Source organism: Balaenoptera musculus, chromosome 18 (assembly GCF_009873245.2).
Source record: "Balaenoptera musculus isolate JJ_BM4_2016_0621 chromosome 18, mBalMus1.pri.v3, whole genome shotgun sequence".
In the NCBI taxonomy this organism is placed as follows: domain Eukaryota; kingdom Metazoa; phylum Chordata; class Mammalia; order Artiodactyla; family Balaenopteridae; genus Balaenoptera; species Balaenoptera musculus.
Genome location: NC_045802.1, coordinates 79,443,823 through 79,458,384, shown reverse-complemented (window position 1 = coordinate 79,458,384; position 14,562 = coordinate 79,443,823). Strand labels below are relative to the sequence as shown.

At 63.7% G+C, this 14,562-nt stretch overlaps 1 protein-coding gene across 2 annotated transcripts in view; it reads left to right on the top strand.

Moving 5' to 3' along the window:
* The window catches only part of RASA3 (RAS p21 protein activator 3), a 91,891-nt gene that overhangs the window by 61,173 nt on the left and 16,156 nt on the right, over positions 1-14,562 (top strand). For both annotated transcript variants that reach the window (XM_036831625.1, XM_036831624.1), the window contains 12 exons: positions 2,921-2,997; positions 6,945-7,025; positions 7,356-7,428; positions 8,056-8,132; positions 8,899-9,003; positions 10,449-10,605; positions 10,902-11,050; positions 11,574-11,688; positions 12,418-12,492; positions 13,093-13,216; positions 13,547-13,653; positions 14,449-14,526. In XM_036831625.1, the coding sequence (XP_036687520.1) occupies positions 2,921-2,997; positions 6,945-7,025; positions 7,356-7,428; positions 8,056-8,132; positions 8,899-9,003; positions 10,449-10,605; positions 10,902-11,050; positions 11,574-11,688; positions 12,418-12,492; positions 13,093-13,216; positions 13,547-13,653; positions 14,449-14,526 (1,218 nt within the window). Of the gene's footprint in view, positions 1-2,920; positions 2,998-6,944; positions 7,026-7,355; positions 7,429-8,055; positions 8,133-8,898; positions 9,004-10,448; positions 10,606-10,901; positions 11,051-11,573; positions 11,689-12,417; positions 12,493-13,092; positions 13,217-13,546; positions 13,654-14,448; positions 14,527-14,562 lie in introns of those variants that run through there.

Sequence of the window (14,562 nt, the reverse complement as noted above, 5' to 3'; positions counted from 1 at the left end):
TTCAGTCCCAGCTGTTTTTTTTAAACAACTTCTTATCATTATTCTCCTTAAATGAGACTGGGAAAGACCGTGAAATCAGCATTTTCAATGCTCTGTCCTAAGGTTTCTCTTCTCATACACCAACATAAATGCGAGGACTCCGGCCAAGTCTCAGTACGTCCTGCCTGGGCTAATTGTTAACGAGCACGATTCAGCTGGACCCCCCCCTCCGGGGTTCCGGCCCCTATGGGAGGCATGGCCACCCCTGCCCTCAGCCTGGCAGGTGGGCCTGTGACCGCCTCCCTGGGGAGAGGGCTCCCGCTGGGGTCAAAACAAGCAGAGGGGGCAGTTTTGTGTGTAGCTGTGCATCCACGGAAGGTCGCGTGCCCTGCAGAGGCCGAGCCTGGGAAACCACACTTCCTGCCTGCCCTGTGCAGGGTGTGGCCCGCGGCACCCCGGGCGTTGGTGTCTGCGGTGGGATTGTTTGTGCAGTGAGCGTGGGTGTGAGCTTCTGAGCTGCAGATCCTGGGCTGTTCTGCAGGGGTTCCTCTCCGAGATGTGTGTGTGTGTGTGTGATTCACCTCGTACCAGCCCCCCCCAAACCCCCCGAAATGTAACAGCACGAGTCAGCTGGCAACATCTCCCCCCCCGGAGGACGCGCTGCCCCAGGAGAGGAGCGCGAGCGGCCACAGTCCGCGTCCGTCCTCCACTGGGGAGCAGGAGCCCGGACGGCCGGCGGCGCCTCAGCCCAGCGCCCGGCGCCCGAGGCTGGGGCAGCTTCTCGGAAGCCGGTCGAGCATCACTGGGGATGCGTCGGTCTGAGGGGCCGTGGTCCACCGTCTGCCTCAGAGCGGGCGCCCGTGCACCTGGGGTGCGACGAAGGACACCAGGCTGACCGGGCCGCCAGTGACAGCTGAGCTTCCTGCTGGGCTGGTTTCCAGGCCGTCAGTCTATGCGTTCTTGTCTCATTGTAAGGGCGGCAGTGCCCGCTCCGGGGACAGTGCCGAGGGTGGGGTGGCTCAGGATGCACCGCTGGCCTTTGGGGACTTTGTTTCTTCCACCCGCACAGGGAGGCCGCCCACCCCCCGCCACTCCCGCCCCAGTTACCGGCCCCAAGGATTCGCTCTCGGACCAGCCTGACGCGCGCGAGGGTCGCGGTGCGCGGTGGACCCTGTGTCCGCGCCTGGCGGGTGAAGGGCGCTCGGGCAGACGCCCCAAGCCGCTGTGGGAAGAGCCGCTGCTCTAGGCGAGTGCGCCCCCGCGAGGGGCGGGCCCCGTCAGAGCCTCCGCAGATACAGATGTGACTCCGGGTCGGGATGCTGGTGTCGCCCGGGCCGCGCGGCTGTGATGCCTGCGGGCTGGTCCTACCTAGCGGGACTTGTCGCGGGTTGCCTGCCCGCAGGTGAGGGCAAGGCCGGGAAGACCGGCACCCAGCCCTGCCCGCGGCTGGGGGGCCTGGACGCGTCTGCGGCCGTGAGCGCCGCCCGCGGCCTGGGCTCCCCACGGGGAGGCATCCGTGTCAGTGTCGTAGGTGAGGTGTCTGGTGCGTGAGGCCGGCCTCCCCCCATGCTGCTGCGGCCCGGGGCAGCTGCTCGCTTCCAAGCTCGCGATCCCGGAGCTGGTTTGCTCTGAGTGGGAGAGGCTATCCTGGGGAGCTCGTGTCACCTACCAGTGCGGGGCCCGAGAGGTGTGTAGGAGACAGGAGGGCCTGGGGTGATGGAGGCATCGCCCTTGACCCTTCTCACGGCCAGACCCTGGTTTCTTGTTTATTTTCTCTTGTCTGGCGGGCGGGGCTCTAGCTGGGGGTGCTCCCCGCGCCCCCCCATCCTCAGGCTGCGTGTCCGGGTCCAGCCTCTCCCTTTCTCATAATCGGTGCTGCTGGCGTTTTGTCGAAACGCTTCTCTGGTGGCTCAGGTCAAGCTTAGAAGCAGCAGGTGGGAAGGTCTGGCCGCTGTTGGAGCGGCCTTCCCTGGGGCAGAAGAGGAACAGCAAGGATCCCGGGCCCAGGAGCCGCGGGCCAGGTCAGCACACGCCCCGTGCAGACGGCCCGGGCCGGGGCGCTGGATGCTTCCACGTGGGGTCGGGGTCCCGCGCTGCAGTGGGCGACTGTCAGGGCAGTGACGGGAGCATGCGGGGCTGAGCGCCCCACATCGACCCCCCAGCTGGCGAGCCATCCCCACCGCATCCTGGGTTCTCCTGAGACGTGGCGGCCCTCACAGACTCTCCCCAGGCTGCAGGGTCCAGGGGTTTCAGTCGGAAAGGACCTTGGAGACAATGGATCCAGTTCACCTCCGTGTCTAAGGAAAGTCAGTTTAATTTAAACTAACGCTCGCTCACGGAAACACGAGCATCATGCATCCCCCTGTTGGACTTTTCGGGAGCTGGTCTCCCCCCTTCTCTTCGTGGCCCTGATGATGCCCTGGCCGTGTCTGCCCTGCCCACTCGCCGTCCTCAGCCGGCGCCCTTTGCACAGACAGACGGGTGGAAGCACAGCCTCGGCTGCTCCATTACCCCAGCTGCTCTGCCCCTCCTCCCAGAGCACGCGTGAGCGTCCGCTTCCTTCCTAAGGAGCAGGGCTCAGGTTGCTGGCCTCCGACCCTGCATGCCGCAGACGCAGAAGCATCGAGACGCCTGGGCAGAGCTGCCCACGCCTGCCCGGGGCCTGCGGCGTGTGAGTGAACACAGCCCAGAGCAGACCGTCAGGCCCATTTGGGACACTGCTCCCTCCAGCACCTTTTCCTTTTCTTTCTTCTGAAACAGTGCCTGCTGTCAGCGTCGTGCCCGATGGGCTGGAAGCTTCTTTAACTCTCTGGGATCTGAGCCGGGCGGCTGGACGCGCGTGGATGCCACGCAGGGTCATGTGTCACCAGTCTGTGATCGGAGCCCAAGAGCTCCCGCTGCTTGTGGCCCCCCTGTGACCCCCTGTCATTGTCACTTTCAGGGCAAGGTCCACCTGGAGCTGAGGCTGAGTGAGGTCATCACCGACTCGGGTGTCGTCTGCCACAAGCTGGCCACGCGGTAAGACACGGGACGGCGCCACGGCCTGTCTGCCCAGGACTAAGTCTAACCCCCAGGGAGCGGGGTGGCTCATGTTTTTTAAACAAATGACTCAGGATTCCCAGGCTTGGGCATTCCCCAGATGACTTTCTTAACATCCTTGCTCACCCTGGAGGTGACACATTTGGCTTTTGCAAATAACCAGTTACTCAGGGCGACGTTTAGGCAAAGAGGTTGGGGTCGTGGAAACGGTGAGATGGGGGCAGAGCTGGGGCCTGACCTCAGACCTCAACCCCGAAATCGGAGCTCCTTCTACCCTGTATGCTTGATGAGTGTGCACGTGTGTGTGCAGGTGTGAGTGTGAGAGTGCAGGTGTGTAGGTGTGAGTGTGCACATGTGTGTATGGGATCGGCTTAGACAAATGCCTGGGATGTGAATGTACCTTTTCCAGTGAAATAGGCTCTGGTCGGATGTGCTGCAAGCAGCCGTGAGCCCCAGGTTATACAGCAGAGCCGTGACCCCCAGGTTGTACAGCAGAGCCGTGACCCCCAGGTTGTACAGCAGAGCCGTGACCCCCAGGTTGTACAGCTGAGCCGTGACCCCCAGGTTGTACAGCTGAGCCGTGACCCCCAGGTTGTACAGCAGAGCCGTGACCCCGGGTTGTACAGCTGAGCCGTGACCCCCGGGTTGTACAGCTGAGCCGTGACCCCCGGGTTGTACAGCTGAGCCGTGACCCCCGGGTTGTACAGCTGAGCCGTGACCCCCGGGTTGTACAGCTGAGCCGTGACCCCCGGGTTGTACAGCTGAGCCGTGACCCCCGGGTTGTACAGCTGAGCCGTGACCCCCGGGTTGTACAGCAGAGCCGTGACCCCCGGGTTGTACAGCAGAGCCGTGACCCCCGGGTTGTACAGCTGAGCCGTGACCCCCGGGTTGTACAGCTGAGCCGTGACCCCCGGGTTGTACAGCTGAGCCGTGACCCCCGGGTTGTACAGCTGAGCCGTGACCCCCAGGTTGTACAGCTGGTGAAGTGACCCCCAGGTTGTACAGCAGAGCCGTGACCCCCAGGTTGTACAGCTGAGCCGTGACCCCCAGGTTGTGCAGCTGGTGAAGTGACCCCCAGGTTATACAGCTGAGCCGTGACCCCCAGGTTGTACAGCTGAACCGTGACCCCCAGGTTGTGCAGCTGGTGAAGTGACCCCCAGGTTGTGCAGCTGGTGAAGTGACCCCCAGGTTGTACAGCTGAGCTGTGACCCCCAGGTTGTGCAGCTGGTGACGTGACGTCTGAGGGAGGGGGGTGCGATGTGCCCATGACACCTGTTTTCCTGTTGTGCGTTTTGCATCCAGGTGTCAGCGTGTCAGTTTTTCTTTTTCTCCGGGACGTGTAACTGCAGTTGGGGCCAGTCAGCGTGTTGGTTAGCGCCTTCCCCACGGTGCTCTGTAAGGAGTGGGGGTGACATTGACGGGCGGCTGCTGCCGTGTGTCTGGCAGCGCTTCTCCGAGACGCCAGCTGCGGGAGGGACTGCTCCCCCGTCTGAGCTGCTGCCGGGAAAACCGTTATCTCTGCGGATCCAAAATGCACCGCCGTCCCAACCTTCCCGATCAACAGCTGAGTGTGATAAAAATGCGTCTGCCTTGAGCTCTGGGCTTTGGCACAGGGAGGGGGCGAGCGAGCCCCTTCTCATGCTTCCAGCCCCAGAGGCAGCAGCCCCCCGGCTGAGGGAGGGTCGCCCTTGTCCTGAGACCTCCTCCCACCCGCCCGCCCGACGGGTCGCCCTGTGTGTTCCTCCCATGCGTGACCCGCCCGCTGTCCCTGTGGCTGCCAGGCCCCCGAGCCCCGGGGGCTTCTCGGGGTGTCAGCCGCTTGCACAAGCTCTTGGCTGGCTCAGGGTTCTGTGGGTTCTGGAAATGTGCCTGAAGATACTTGTTGAGTGACGAGTTAGTTCACAGAGGGAGGAAGATGACCCAAGACCAGGTTGGTAGCAGGGAGAGAAGTGCAGAAATTCCAGAAAGAAGAGTGGAAAGAGAAAGAGTTGCAAAGATTCACTCCAGTCCCTGAGGGCCAGCCTGTCTAGCGGGACAGAACAAAGTGGTGGAGAAATGGAGAGAGAAGGGGCCACACGCTCCAGGGAGCAGGAACGGAGGAGGCGGGCCCTCGCCCCGTGAGAAGAGTGCCCGTAAAGCGTCAGGACCACCAGGCTCCCGAGAGGGGCAGAAGCCGCCCAGGCCACCCGGCGTGCAGGAGTGAGCGAGGAAGCAGGGCACTCAGACCCGCGGCATCCGAGTATGGGGTTAGGGCTCTGCTTCCAGCCAGGATGGGACAGGGGCACTCACCCCTCTCCCGCCACAAAGGACTAAGGAGCTGACGCCGTGTGAGCCAGCATGCAGACGGAGGGCGATCGGCCCCCAAGTGGGGAAACAGACAAGGTCGCCGCAGGCCAGCTTTCGTCCTGGAGGTGCGTCGGCGACATGGCCAGAGAGGCGTCCCCAGCAGAGCCCGAGGCGGGTGAGGCGACAGATGGGAGCTGGGGCATCAAGGCCACGTGGGCACGGTCTGCAGGGGAGGGGACTTCGTGGCACTCCCCAGACCTGCGAGAACGGGCAAGGTGGGGTCCCTCAGGGCCGGGCAGGCGAGGGGGCAAAGGGGCGACGGGGCCATAGAGCTGGGGGTCATTCGAGTTTCCACCAGCCCAGTGGAGAGCCTGCGCTCACTCCGACCCTCAGCACGGACTCCAGGGGCCACACCGGGCGGTGGGGCCGCACTGTCCCCGAACAAGGCTGCTGGCACCTCCTGGACAGAGCCGCAGACGAGAATTGCTCTCCAAACAAGAGACCCCAACCACTGACGGCGCGGATGAGCCCAGAATCTGGGCACCAGCGACGTGAAGTTCACAGCGTCCAGCATCCAGCCAGAAGCAGGAGCAGGAGCTGTCCAGCGACAGCCCAGGGTGACAGCCCAGGGTGACAGGCGAAGGAGTGACGAGGGCGGTCCAAGAGCGGGAGTGACTGCGGTCCAGAACCCAAAGGAAGCCAGGCGCCGGGGCGGTTGGCAGAGTGAAGCCTGAGACGGGGTCTCCCGGCCCGAGAGGTGCATTGCAGGCAACGCCCGGCCTAGGGCTCTAAGCCCCTGGAGTGCCGGGCCCTCAGGTCCCCACCGATAACACAGACTTCGCCACAGTTCCTACCTGGCAGGCACGGCCGGGTGGATCTCTCTCGAGCTCCTAGGAAGGGAGGACAGGGGCTTCGCTCAGGGAAATCTCCACTGTGGACGAAGAATGTCAGCTGCCGTATCAGTAAACAAAGGGTGTTGCGGCCCCCAAGCCTGCAGCCACTGCAGCTGCCTCCACGGTGCCCCTGCGGGGACTCCGGATGGGAAAGCACAGGACGCCGGCCCCAGAGAGCTGAGGTGCACATCAAAGGAATGATTTTGGTGAGCCCAGACTCCCGCACCTTCCCACACACAGAGAAGCGCTACATTCCTTAACTGGAGATGTCTGGTTTTCTTTCATTAACAGTAATGTTTTGATGTTCCGCCTACCTGGTCTTTGTTGCAGAAACTCCTCTATATCCTGCCTGCCCCCCGACCTCTTCAGAGGAGCCCCTCCGAGCCTTCTGAGAGGCTGCGTCCCGGGCTTGAGTCCTCAGAAAGTCCACCAAATAAAACAATTCTCAACATTATTTGTTGTGCGTTTTTTTGCAGTCGACACCAGCAATGTGTCCTCCGCAGCCGGGCTGCTTTTCCCTTTTCCCTGGATGCACGCACACCTTCTCCTGCCTCCAGATGTCTCCTGATTGCTGACCAGCGCGCCCATCTCTGTTTATTAGACGGGAGCCCCCGGGAAGCACTTTGCAGGGCCTCGGAGCTCTTGGCCTGAGCTGTGGAGACAGCTGCCCTCCCGGACCCCAGGGTGGCCTTGAGAGATGGCCCGCTGGCCTCGGGTTCCCTCCTGACCTCTCACTTCTTTCCTCAGCATCCTCGAGTGCCAGGGCCTCCCCATCGTGAACGGGCAGTGTGACCCCTACGCCACGGTGACCCTGGCGGGACCGTGCAGGCAAGTACAGCCTCGGCTGGGAGGGGGGGCGAGGTCGGATTCCCCACTTGGGAAAGCAGATGAGCCAGACGAGGGTGTGCAATTTTAACTTCCTTTTGTTTCCTGTATTGCCCTAGAGTTGCTTTGTTAAAAAAAGAGCCTTTCTGATGTTCACGTTGGGTATCTTTGGCTCAGTAAAGGGCCCTGATTTGCATACCATCTGGAGTTGGAGACAAACAGACAGGCCCGTAGGCCGTGGTGACGTGCCTGCTGGGTGGCCCAGCCTCAGCCAAGAGATTCGGCATCAACAGTGCTTGTTTTCCATCCTGATCCTTCCCCCCTCGATTACAGGTCGGAAGCAAAGAAGACAAAAGTGAAAAAGAAGACCAACAACCCCCAGTTTGACGAAGTGTTTTACTTTGAGGTTGGTGTTTCAGTGGCACAAATGCAGTTGAAACGCACACCCCAGGGTCTTTGGCAAAAAGACCCTCAGTCACTTACTTCTGAGAGTTCTGGGGTGCTGTCCCCCCACGTGAAGGCCCCCTCCTGCCCTGCAGCTCGAATTCCTAGGAACCGTCCTTCCTTCCCTGGGCAGAAAGGCTGTTTGTTGCTTCCAGCATGACCCGGTTTTGAGTTGAATGCTGACAAATTAATACTTTCCAAATTATCAAGACATTGATTTTTTTTGGTTTGGTTTGGTTGGTTTGGGGTTTCTTGGTTTTTGCCTGCTACACCCAGTCTTCCCTGAGCAGTGGAGGGAGGCTTGTCTCACCGGAAGTAGTGAGGGTCTTGAGGCAGAAGAGGAAGTGCATTCAGATGAGAGCCCCCGGCTGCCCCTCAGAATGTGAACCACCAGCAGGACGGCGGGGCGGGGGCCAAGGCCGGAGCAGAACCGCCAGCCGCCGGCTCCGCGGCCGCGGCCCCGGTGACGCGCAGGTGGCCGTTCTTCCCCCGCAAGGGCCGGCCCAGATGAGCACAAGGGGGCCTTGCTCCCAGGGAGAGCGGGCAGCCAGGGGCAGCAGAGGCCTGACGGTCTCCCTCCGTCCCCCAGGTGACCAGGCCCTGCAGCTACAACCGCAAGTCCCACTTCGACTTCGAGGACGAGGACGTGGACAAGCTGGAAATCCGGTGAGCGGGAGGCGCTCGGGGTCGAGATTCCGGCTCGGCGGGGCGGCCTGCTTGCCTCTCTCCTGCTTGCTTTTTGCTGTGTCTTTAAACATTGGGGAATGGACAGAAAGGAACTTCAGTTTTCTGGATTATTTTAACGTGAGGATGTTGGGTGGTGGCGAAAGGGCAAAGGTGGCGTGTGTTCGCCTTGCAGTGTCTTCCGGGCTGAAGGGCGACGGCTCCGAGCCCCTCTGCGTGTGCAAGGCCCGGCCTGGCTCGTGGTCCCGCTGCTTCGGGGGCCTCTCTGTGCCGGGTCGCAGCATCCGCTGGGGGACTCACCAGCCCTCTTGCCACGCCGGCCGCAGCACCGCCCCCATGTCAGGGGACAGATCATAAGCCTGAGGCTGGGGTGACCGCGTTAGGTCTGATGGGCCCTGCTCACGAGAACCGTAGGGATTCTCCAGATTTGACATCACTTGAAATCTGCTTTCCTGTGGGTCAGGGTTTCCCGAGGCGCCTGAGGTTCGGAAGCTCAGAGGGGGCAGAATCGGGTCCCTCCCGCGAGCCCGGCCTCGAGCAGTGACAGGCCGTGGGGGTGGGGCTCCGGGCAGGCGGGCTTGTCCCTCCAAGGGCCTGAACTGCTCGACCTCACGCTCCAGCCGTGCTCAGTGTGGCCTTCAGGCCCCGTCCCATCCTGCCCCGGGTTCTCTGGGGAGAGCTCGGGGGCGCCGGGACCCCGCCCCTCCTCGCCGCCCGGTAAGAGGCCCGCACAACTGCTGTTTTCCAGGGTGGACCTCTGGAACGCCAGCAACCTGAAGTTTGGGGACGAGTTTCTGGGGGAGCTGAGGGTCCCGCTCAAGGTGCTGCGGCAGTCCAGCCCCCACGAGGCCTGGTGAGGGCACCCGGGGCCCCGCAGCGGCCTCCACACGGAAGGGGGCCGTGCCAGCCGTGCCCCGCCGCACTCAAAACCCTCGCGTGTCCCGGAGACCAGCGTCCTGCACCCCATCTCCCTCTCTCATCTCCAGGGCACCCGGTTCCCTTTCACCAGGGCTTCCAGGTCACATCACGTGACAGGGAGCAGATGCCAGTCTCGGCCGCTCCGGCCCCAGACTGGCTTCACTCCCCACGTCCCTGCAACAGACGCTTGGGCGGGGGCAGGTGCACGCACCCCACGCCACACACCAGAGCCCTGCATGCCTGCAGACCCGGGTGGGTAAAGTTTGGTTGTGCCCTGGGGAAACTGGAATTCCTGATTCAGTGCCCCAGGCGACCCTGCTCAGCCAGCAGCCCGACCTCGTGATGGGGCTGTGACGGGCAGCCCCTGGTGGCCAGTGCCTCAGCCCACGGCGCGCCGCCCGGCACACGCACTCAGAGCAGCCGGGTGCCTGCAAGGCCGCCGGCTGTGCCGGGAGAGGGAGAGTGTCCGTCAGGAGCACCGCTGGGTGCCCGTGTGCCCGGGGCCGCCCGCCCTGCAGCACAAGCCCCCCCCGCCCGGCGGCGTGCACTTATGAGGGTGATTCCACCCGGGCTCTGCTCAGTGCTGGCCGCTGTCGGGTGTCGGTGTTCAGGGGTGAATTATTTTACTGCAGTTTCCTAAACTGCTCGCGACCCCTTCCCCTGTCCTACCTGTTGCTCCCACCCTCCCGCTTCCCCACCCCAGCGTCTGAGTCTGTGGCTCTGTGTGATCAGCGCGAAGTACACAACTGTGGGGGATGCCCGTGCAGGCGCTGCGGGGGTGTCAGATGGGGGACGCCCCAGGTGCCCGGACCCTGCGGGGGTGTCAGATGGGGGACGTCCCAGGTGCCCGGACCCTGCGGGAGGTATCAGATGGGGGACCCCCCAGGTGCCCAGACCCTGCGGGGGGTATCAGATGGGGGACCCCCCAGGTGCCCGGACCCTGCGGGGAGTATCAGATGGGGGACCCCCCCCAGGTGCCCGGACCCTGCGGGGGTGTCAGATGGGGGACCCCCCAGGTGCCCGGACCCTGCGGGGGTGTCAGGTGGACGACCCCCCAGGTGCATGGACCCTACGGGGGGTATCAGATGGGGGACCCCCCAGGTGCCCGGACCCTGCAGGGGTGTCAGATGGGGGACCCCCCCAGGTGCCTGGACCCTGCAGGGGTGTCAGATGGGGGATCCCCCAGGTGCCCAGACCCTGCGGGGGTGTCAGGTGGGGGCCACTGAGGCAGAGGGACCTAAGTGGGGTGTCCTGCAGAATCTCCCGAGTCCCCTTGCCTCAGACCCCAACACAGCCTGTGACGGGAGGACCACCCAAGCGGGGTCCCCGGGGGAGCTGCTGCCTCATACTGCCTTGTTTGGTCCGTGTGTCCTGCACCAGGTACTTCCTTCAGCCCCGGGACAACGGCAGTAAGAGCCTGAAGCCGGAAGACCTGGGGTCCCTGCGCTTGAACGTGGTTTACACGGAAGACCACGTCTTCTCCTCCGACTACTACAGCCCCCTGCGGGACCTGCTTCTGCGGTCAGCGGACGTGGAGGTACCTGCGTGGCCCGCGCACCGTGGCCCCCCCCCTTGGGCCTGCCGTGTGTTCGGGACCGTCTGGGTCTCCCTCTGCTGGGGATGGGAGCCCTCACGCCCCCCGCAGCGAGAGCCACAGGACCCGGCGCCGCCCACGCCTGGCGCTCTGTCTGACTGTGACCCCAGGGTCGTGGCCCTCTGTTCGCCGGCCCCGGTGCTGTGTGTGGGGGGGGGGGGGAGGCGCAGACCCGCCGGGCGCACGCGGAGCAGGGGGCTGGGCCTGGGGCTCGCCTCCTTCACGCCCTGTCTCCCCAGCCCGTCTCGGCGTCCGCGGCCCACATCCTGGGCGAGGTCTGCAGGGAGAAGCAGGAGGCGGCCGTCCCGCTGGTGCGGCTCTTCCTGCACTACGGCCGGGTGGTGCCCTTCATCAGTGCCATCGCCAGCGCCGAGGTCCGGAGGACCCAGTGAGTGCCGAGCGCGCCCCGAGACCCTCCGGGGGTCTGGCCTGGTGAGGGGCTGGACGGGGGTCCGGGCGGCCAGAAGAAGCCACACGGGTCAGGGTTCCTTCAGAGACACACTTGCTCTTTTAAAAAATGAGCCCTTTCTCCTGGGAACTGGGAGGCACGTGGCACGGAGGGGTGAGCCGGGCACCGGCTGCCTCGGGGGCGGCTCCATTCCTGAGGCTGGGGCCGCGGCCCTTCCGGGGAGGTGGGTTCTGCTGGGAGTGGCTCCCTGGGACCGTTGGCTCAGAAAGATCCAGAGCATGCCCTGCTGGAGGTGTCGTGAGGTTGGGCTTTGCCTCCCTGCTGACCCCAGGCCCTGAGGAGGCGAGGGGGCACGTGGCCGGCGCGCCCTGGGGACCTGGCGGTGGCCACGGTGGGTTTGTTACACGGCAGGCAGGCCCAGGGCTCAGGCCCCCACTGCGAGGCGTCGGTCAGGTGGCCTCCCTGCCCCCTGGATGCCTCCCTATCCGACACTGTTTCCCAGGGATCCCAATACCATCTTCCGGGGAAACTCGCTAACGTCCAAGTGCATCGACGAGACGATGAAGTTGGCGGGGATGCACTACCTGCATGTCACCCTGAAGCCCACCATAGAGGAGGTGAGGGGGCGCTGCTGGCGGCCCAGAGAGTCCCGAGGGAAGGGCAGGCGACACAGAGCCCGCAGCCCCGGGCCCCGCCTAAGCCCAGAGCTGTGGGCGTCACAGGGGACACGCACTGCGTGTCCTCTAGCTGTCCACGTCAGCTTCTCCCCGGCTTCCCAAGGGGACCTTCTGAGCATCCCAGAATCTTCCTTGTTTTCTCAAATTAGAAAAACACTTAAGCAAGTCCATCATTCCGCTAAGACAGAATGACACACTAGAGAAAAGCTAGTTCTTCGAGGACGCCTCCTTCCCCGAATCCGCGAGGGCGGAGAGACAGCCCTGCTGCTGTTCCCCCTCAACCCCAAACCCCTGCCCCGGGTCAGACACCCTGGGAGGAGTGACCCTCCATCTCTTACTGTCCCCTTCCTGGGAGGGGCTGTTTCCCCCAGAACAGTTTCACCAAAAAACAGGTCCTTTGCGGTCCTTGCAGACCTTTGAGGGAATTGAGAATAGATTCTGGTTTGATCTGTGAGCCAAACCCTGAGAGCACTTTGAGGTAAAACGTTAATAAACTGGTGAAGCCTCATCCCGTGTCAGCCGCCGCGCTGCAGTCTCGAGAAGGACCGCCCCTCCTAGGCCGGGCCTCACGCTGCCCCTCCTGGACCAGGCCCGCCTCGCCCGCCGTGACCCCGCCCACCTGGGCTCCGGCCCGGCTCACGCACTGCGTGTCCTCAACGCTCTCCGCAGATTTGCCAGAGTCACAAGTCCTGTGAGATCGACCCCGTGAGGCTGAAGGACGGTGAGAGCCTGGAGAGCAACACGGTGAGGCCCGGCTCGCCCTCCGGCGCCTTGGACGCTGCGACCCCCGGGATGGTGGGCGGTGGCAGGCGCCTGAGCTGCAGCGGCGTCGGGGGAGCACCCCCCGGCGCCAGCCACCACCTCCCCTGCTCTGCGCCCGGCCTGCGCCTCCCGCCACCCATAACCGGGACCCTCCCATGGGTTGGGGGCGTCTCCCTCAGCTCAGCAAACACAGGTCCCCAACCTGCTCCCGGAGCTCTGCCCCAATTTTTAAAACAGCTAAGTCCCTGTTTTCATCTTTCCGTGTGGTTTCTTCACGCGAATCACACCAAGTCTTTGCCTCTAAAGAGCAGAGACCGGTCCTGGCATTCGGGAGGTCACATCGCTGCGGGCGCTGCCTCTAGGCTGTCGGTCGATGTGGGGGACACAGCGTGCTCCCTCCACCCGCGTCCCTGGTTGGTTGCATGGGTCACTGTGGTTGCAACGCGCTGCTCCTGACCCGCGACGGGAAGTCTGTCTTTGCTGCTCTGGGGCCCCAGCCCCGCCCTCGCCCCTCCTGGCAGCCGTGGGGCACGGCAGCCCAGGGGAGTCGGGAGCAGACGGCACTGAGCCCCCCCTTTGCAGGAGAACCTGCGGCAGTACGTGGACCGCGTCTTCAGCGTCATCACCAAGTCGGGGGTGAGCTGCCCCACCGTCATGTGTGACATCTTCTTCTCCCTGCGAGAAGCGGCCGCCAAGCGCTTCCAAGGTGAGTGCTCGTGGCGCTCACGCCGTGGGGACGCCCACACCCCTCACTGGACGGAGGCCTCCAGGCGGAGAACGGACGTTCAGGGCCCTGTAACGAGGGTTCTGACCCCGTAGCCAGTGGGCGGGGTCAGGCACCAGCATGGGGGCTGCACGGCGGGCAGGGCCCCCGGCTCCTGTCTGCACTCGCCCCTGTGTGAGTTGGGCCCCAGCCCCACCCGGAGGCCACAGCCGAGCTTTGTCCCAGTGGTTCCCAGTTTCTTCCTGGCCCCCGGTTATTCCCTGCGGCTCCAGAAGCCCGGGTGAGTCGGCTGTCTCTGTGTCCTGGCCACAGATGACCTGGACGTGAGGTACACGGCCGTGAGCAGCTTCATCTTCCTGAGGTTCTTCGCTCCAGCCATCCTGTCCCCCAACCTCTTCCAGCTCACGCCCCACCACACGGTAAGTGAGCATCTGTCCTGTAAACTAGTCAGCCAGACCTCCTGACCCTCTGGCCCCCTGGACCAGCAGGTGGCCCGGGCCGTTCCCGCGAGCCGAGCCGGGGAGGTGCAGAGGTAGCCCCAGGTGGTGACTGGGTTGTGAACGTGCCACATGCCCTTAAGTCTTTGTCTCAGGAAGGTTTCAAGACTTTTTAATCAAAGTTGTGTTGTAAAAACCGCTGGATGGTGTGACCAGGGCTTCCTCTGTGGGCTTTTGTTATGACGTTACCCACGCCCACACACAGGAAGAGGGAGCATGGATATTCAGTCATCATTCAGGCCACGTGGTCAGCAGATGATTTTTGAGCTCCCACCGTGAGCAAGGCCCGAGGCCCGAGCCCTTGCAGAGAGAGTGCCAGGGGGCCACAGTGCTAGGCGGAAAGCCCAGGGTGATGGGCCCATTCCTGGTTTTGCTGGTTTTAAATTAAGCCTGCGAACCGTGTGGAGGGTGAGAGGCCCCCAGGCTGGGTCCCCGGGAGACTCAGCCCCAGGGTCGCCAGGGGGATCCGCTCCTTTGCTGGAAACGTGGGGTCTGGGGTCAGGGGTGGCCTGAGAGCCTGCGTTTCAGCAGCTCCCAGACCGCACGGGTTGGAGGGTCCACAGGGACCTCGGAATCCTGCGTGCGCAAGTTCATTTGCTCACTCACGGACGACGCTCGCTCTGGGCAGCTTTTAGGGGTGTCGTGCGTTTTGTCGGCGGCGGTTCTGGGCTCATTCACGACTCAACTGTGAGACCGTCCCCTTCCCGTCTCTGGCAGGACCCGCAGACGTCGAGGACGCTGACGCTTGTCTCGAAGACCATTCAGACCCTCGGCAGCCTGTCCAAGTCCAAGTCTGTGAGTCACTGACTTGAATTCTCTTTTCAACGCGAA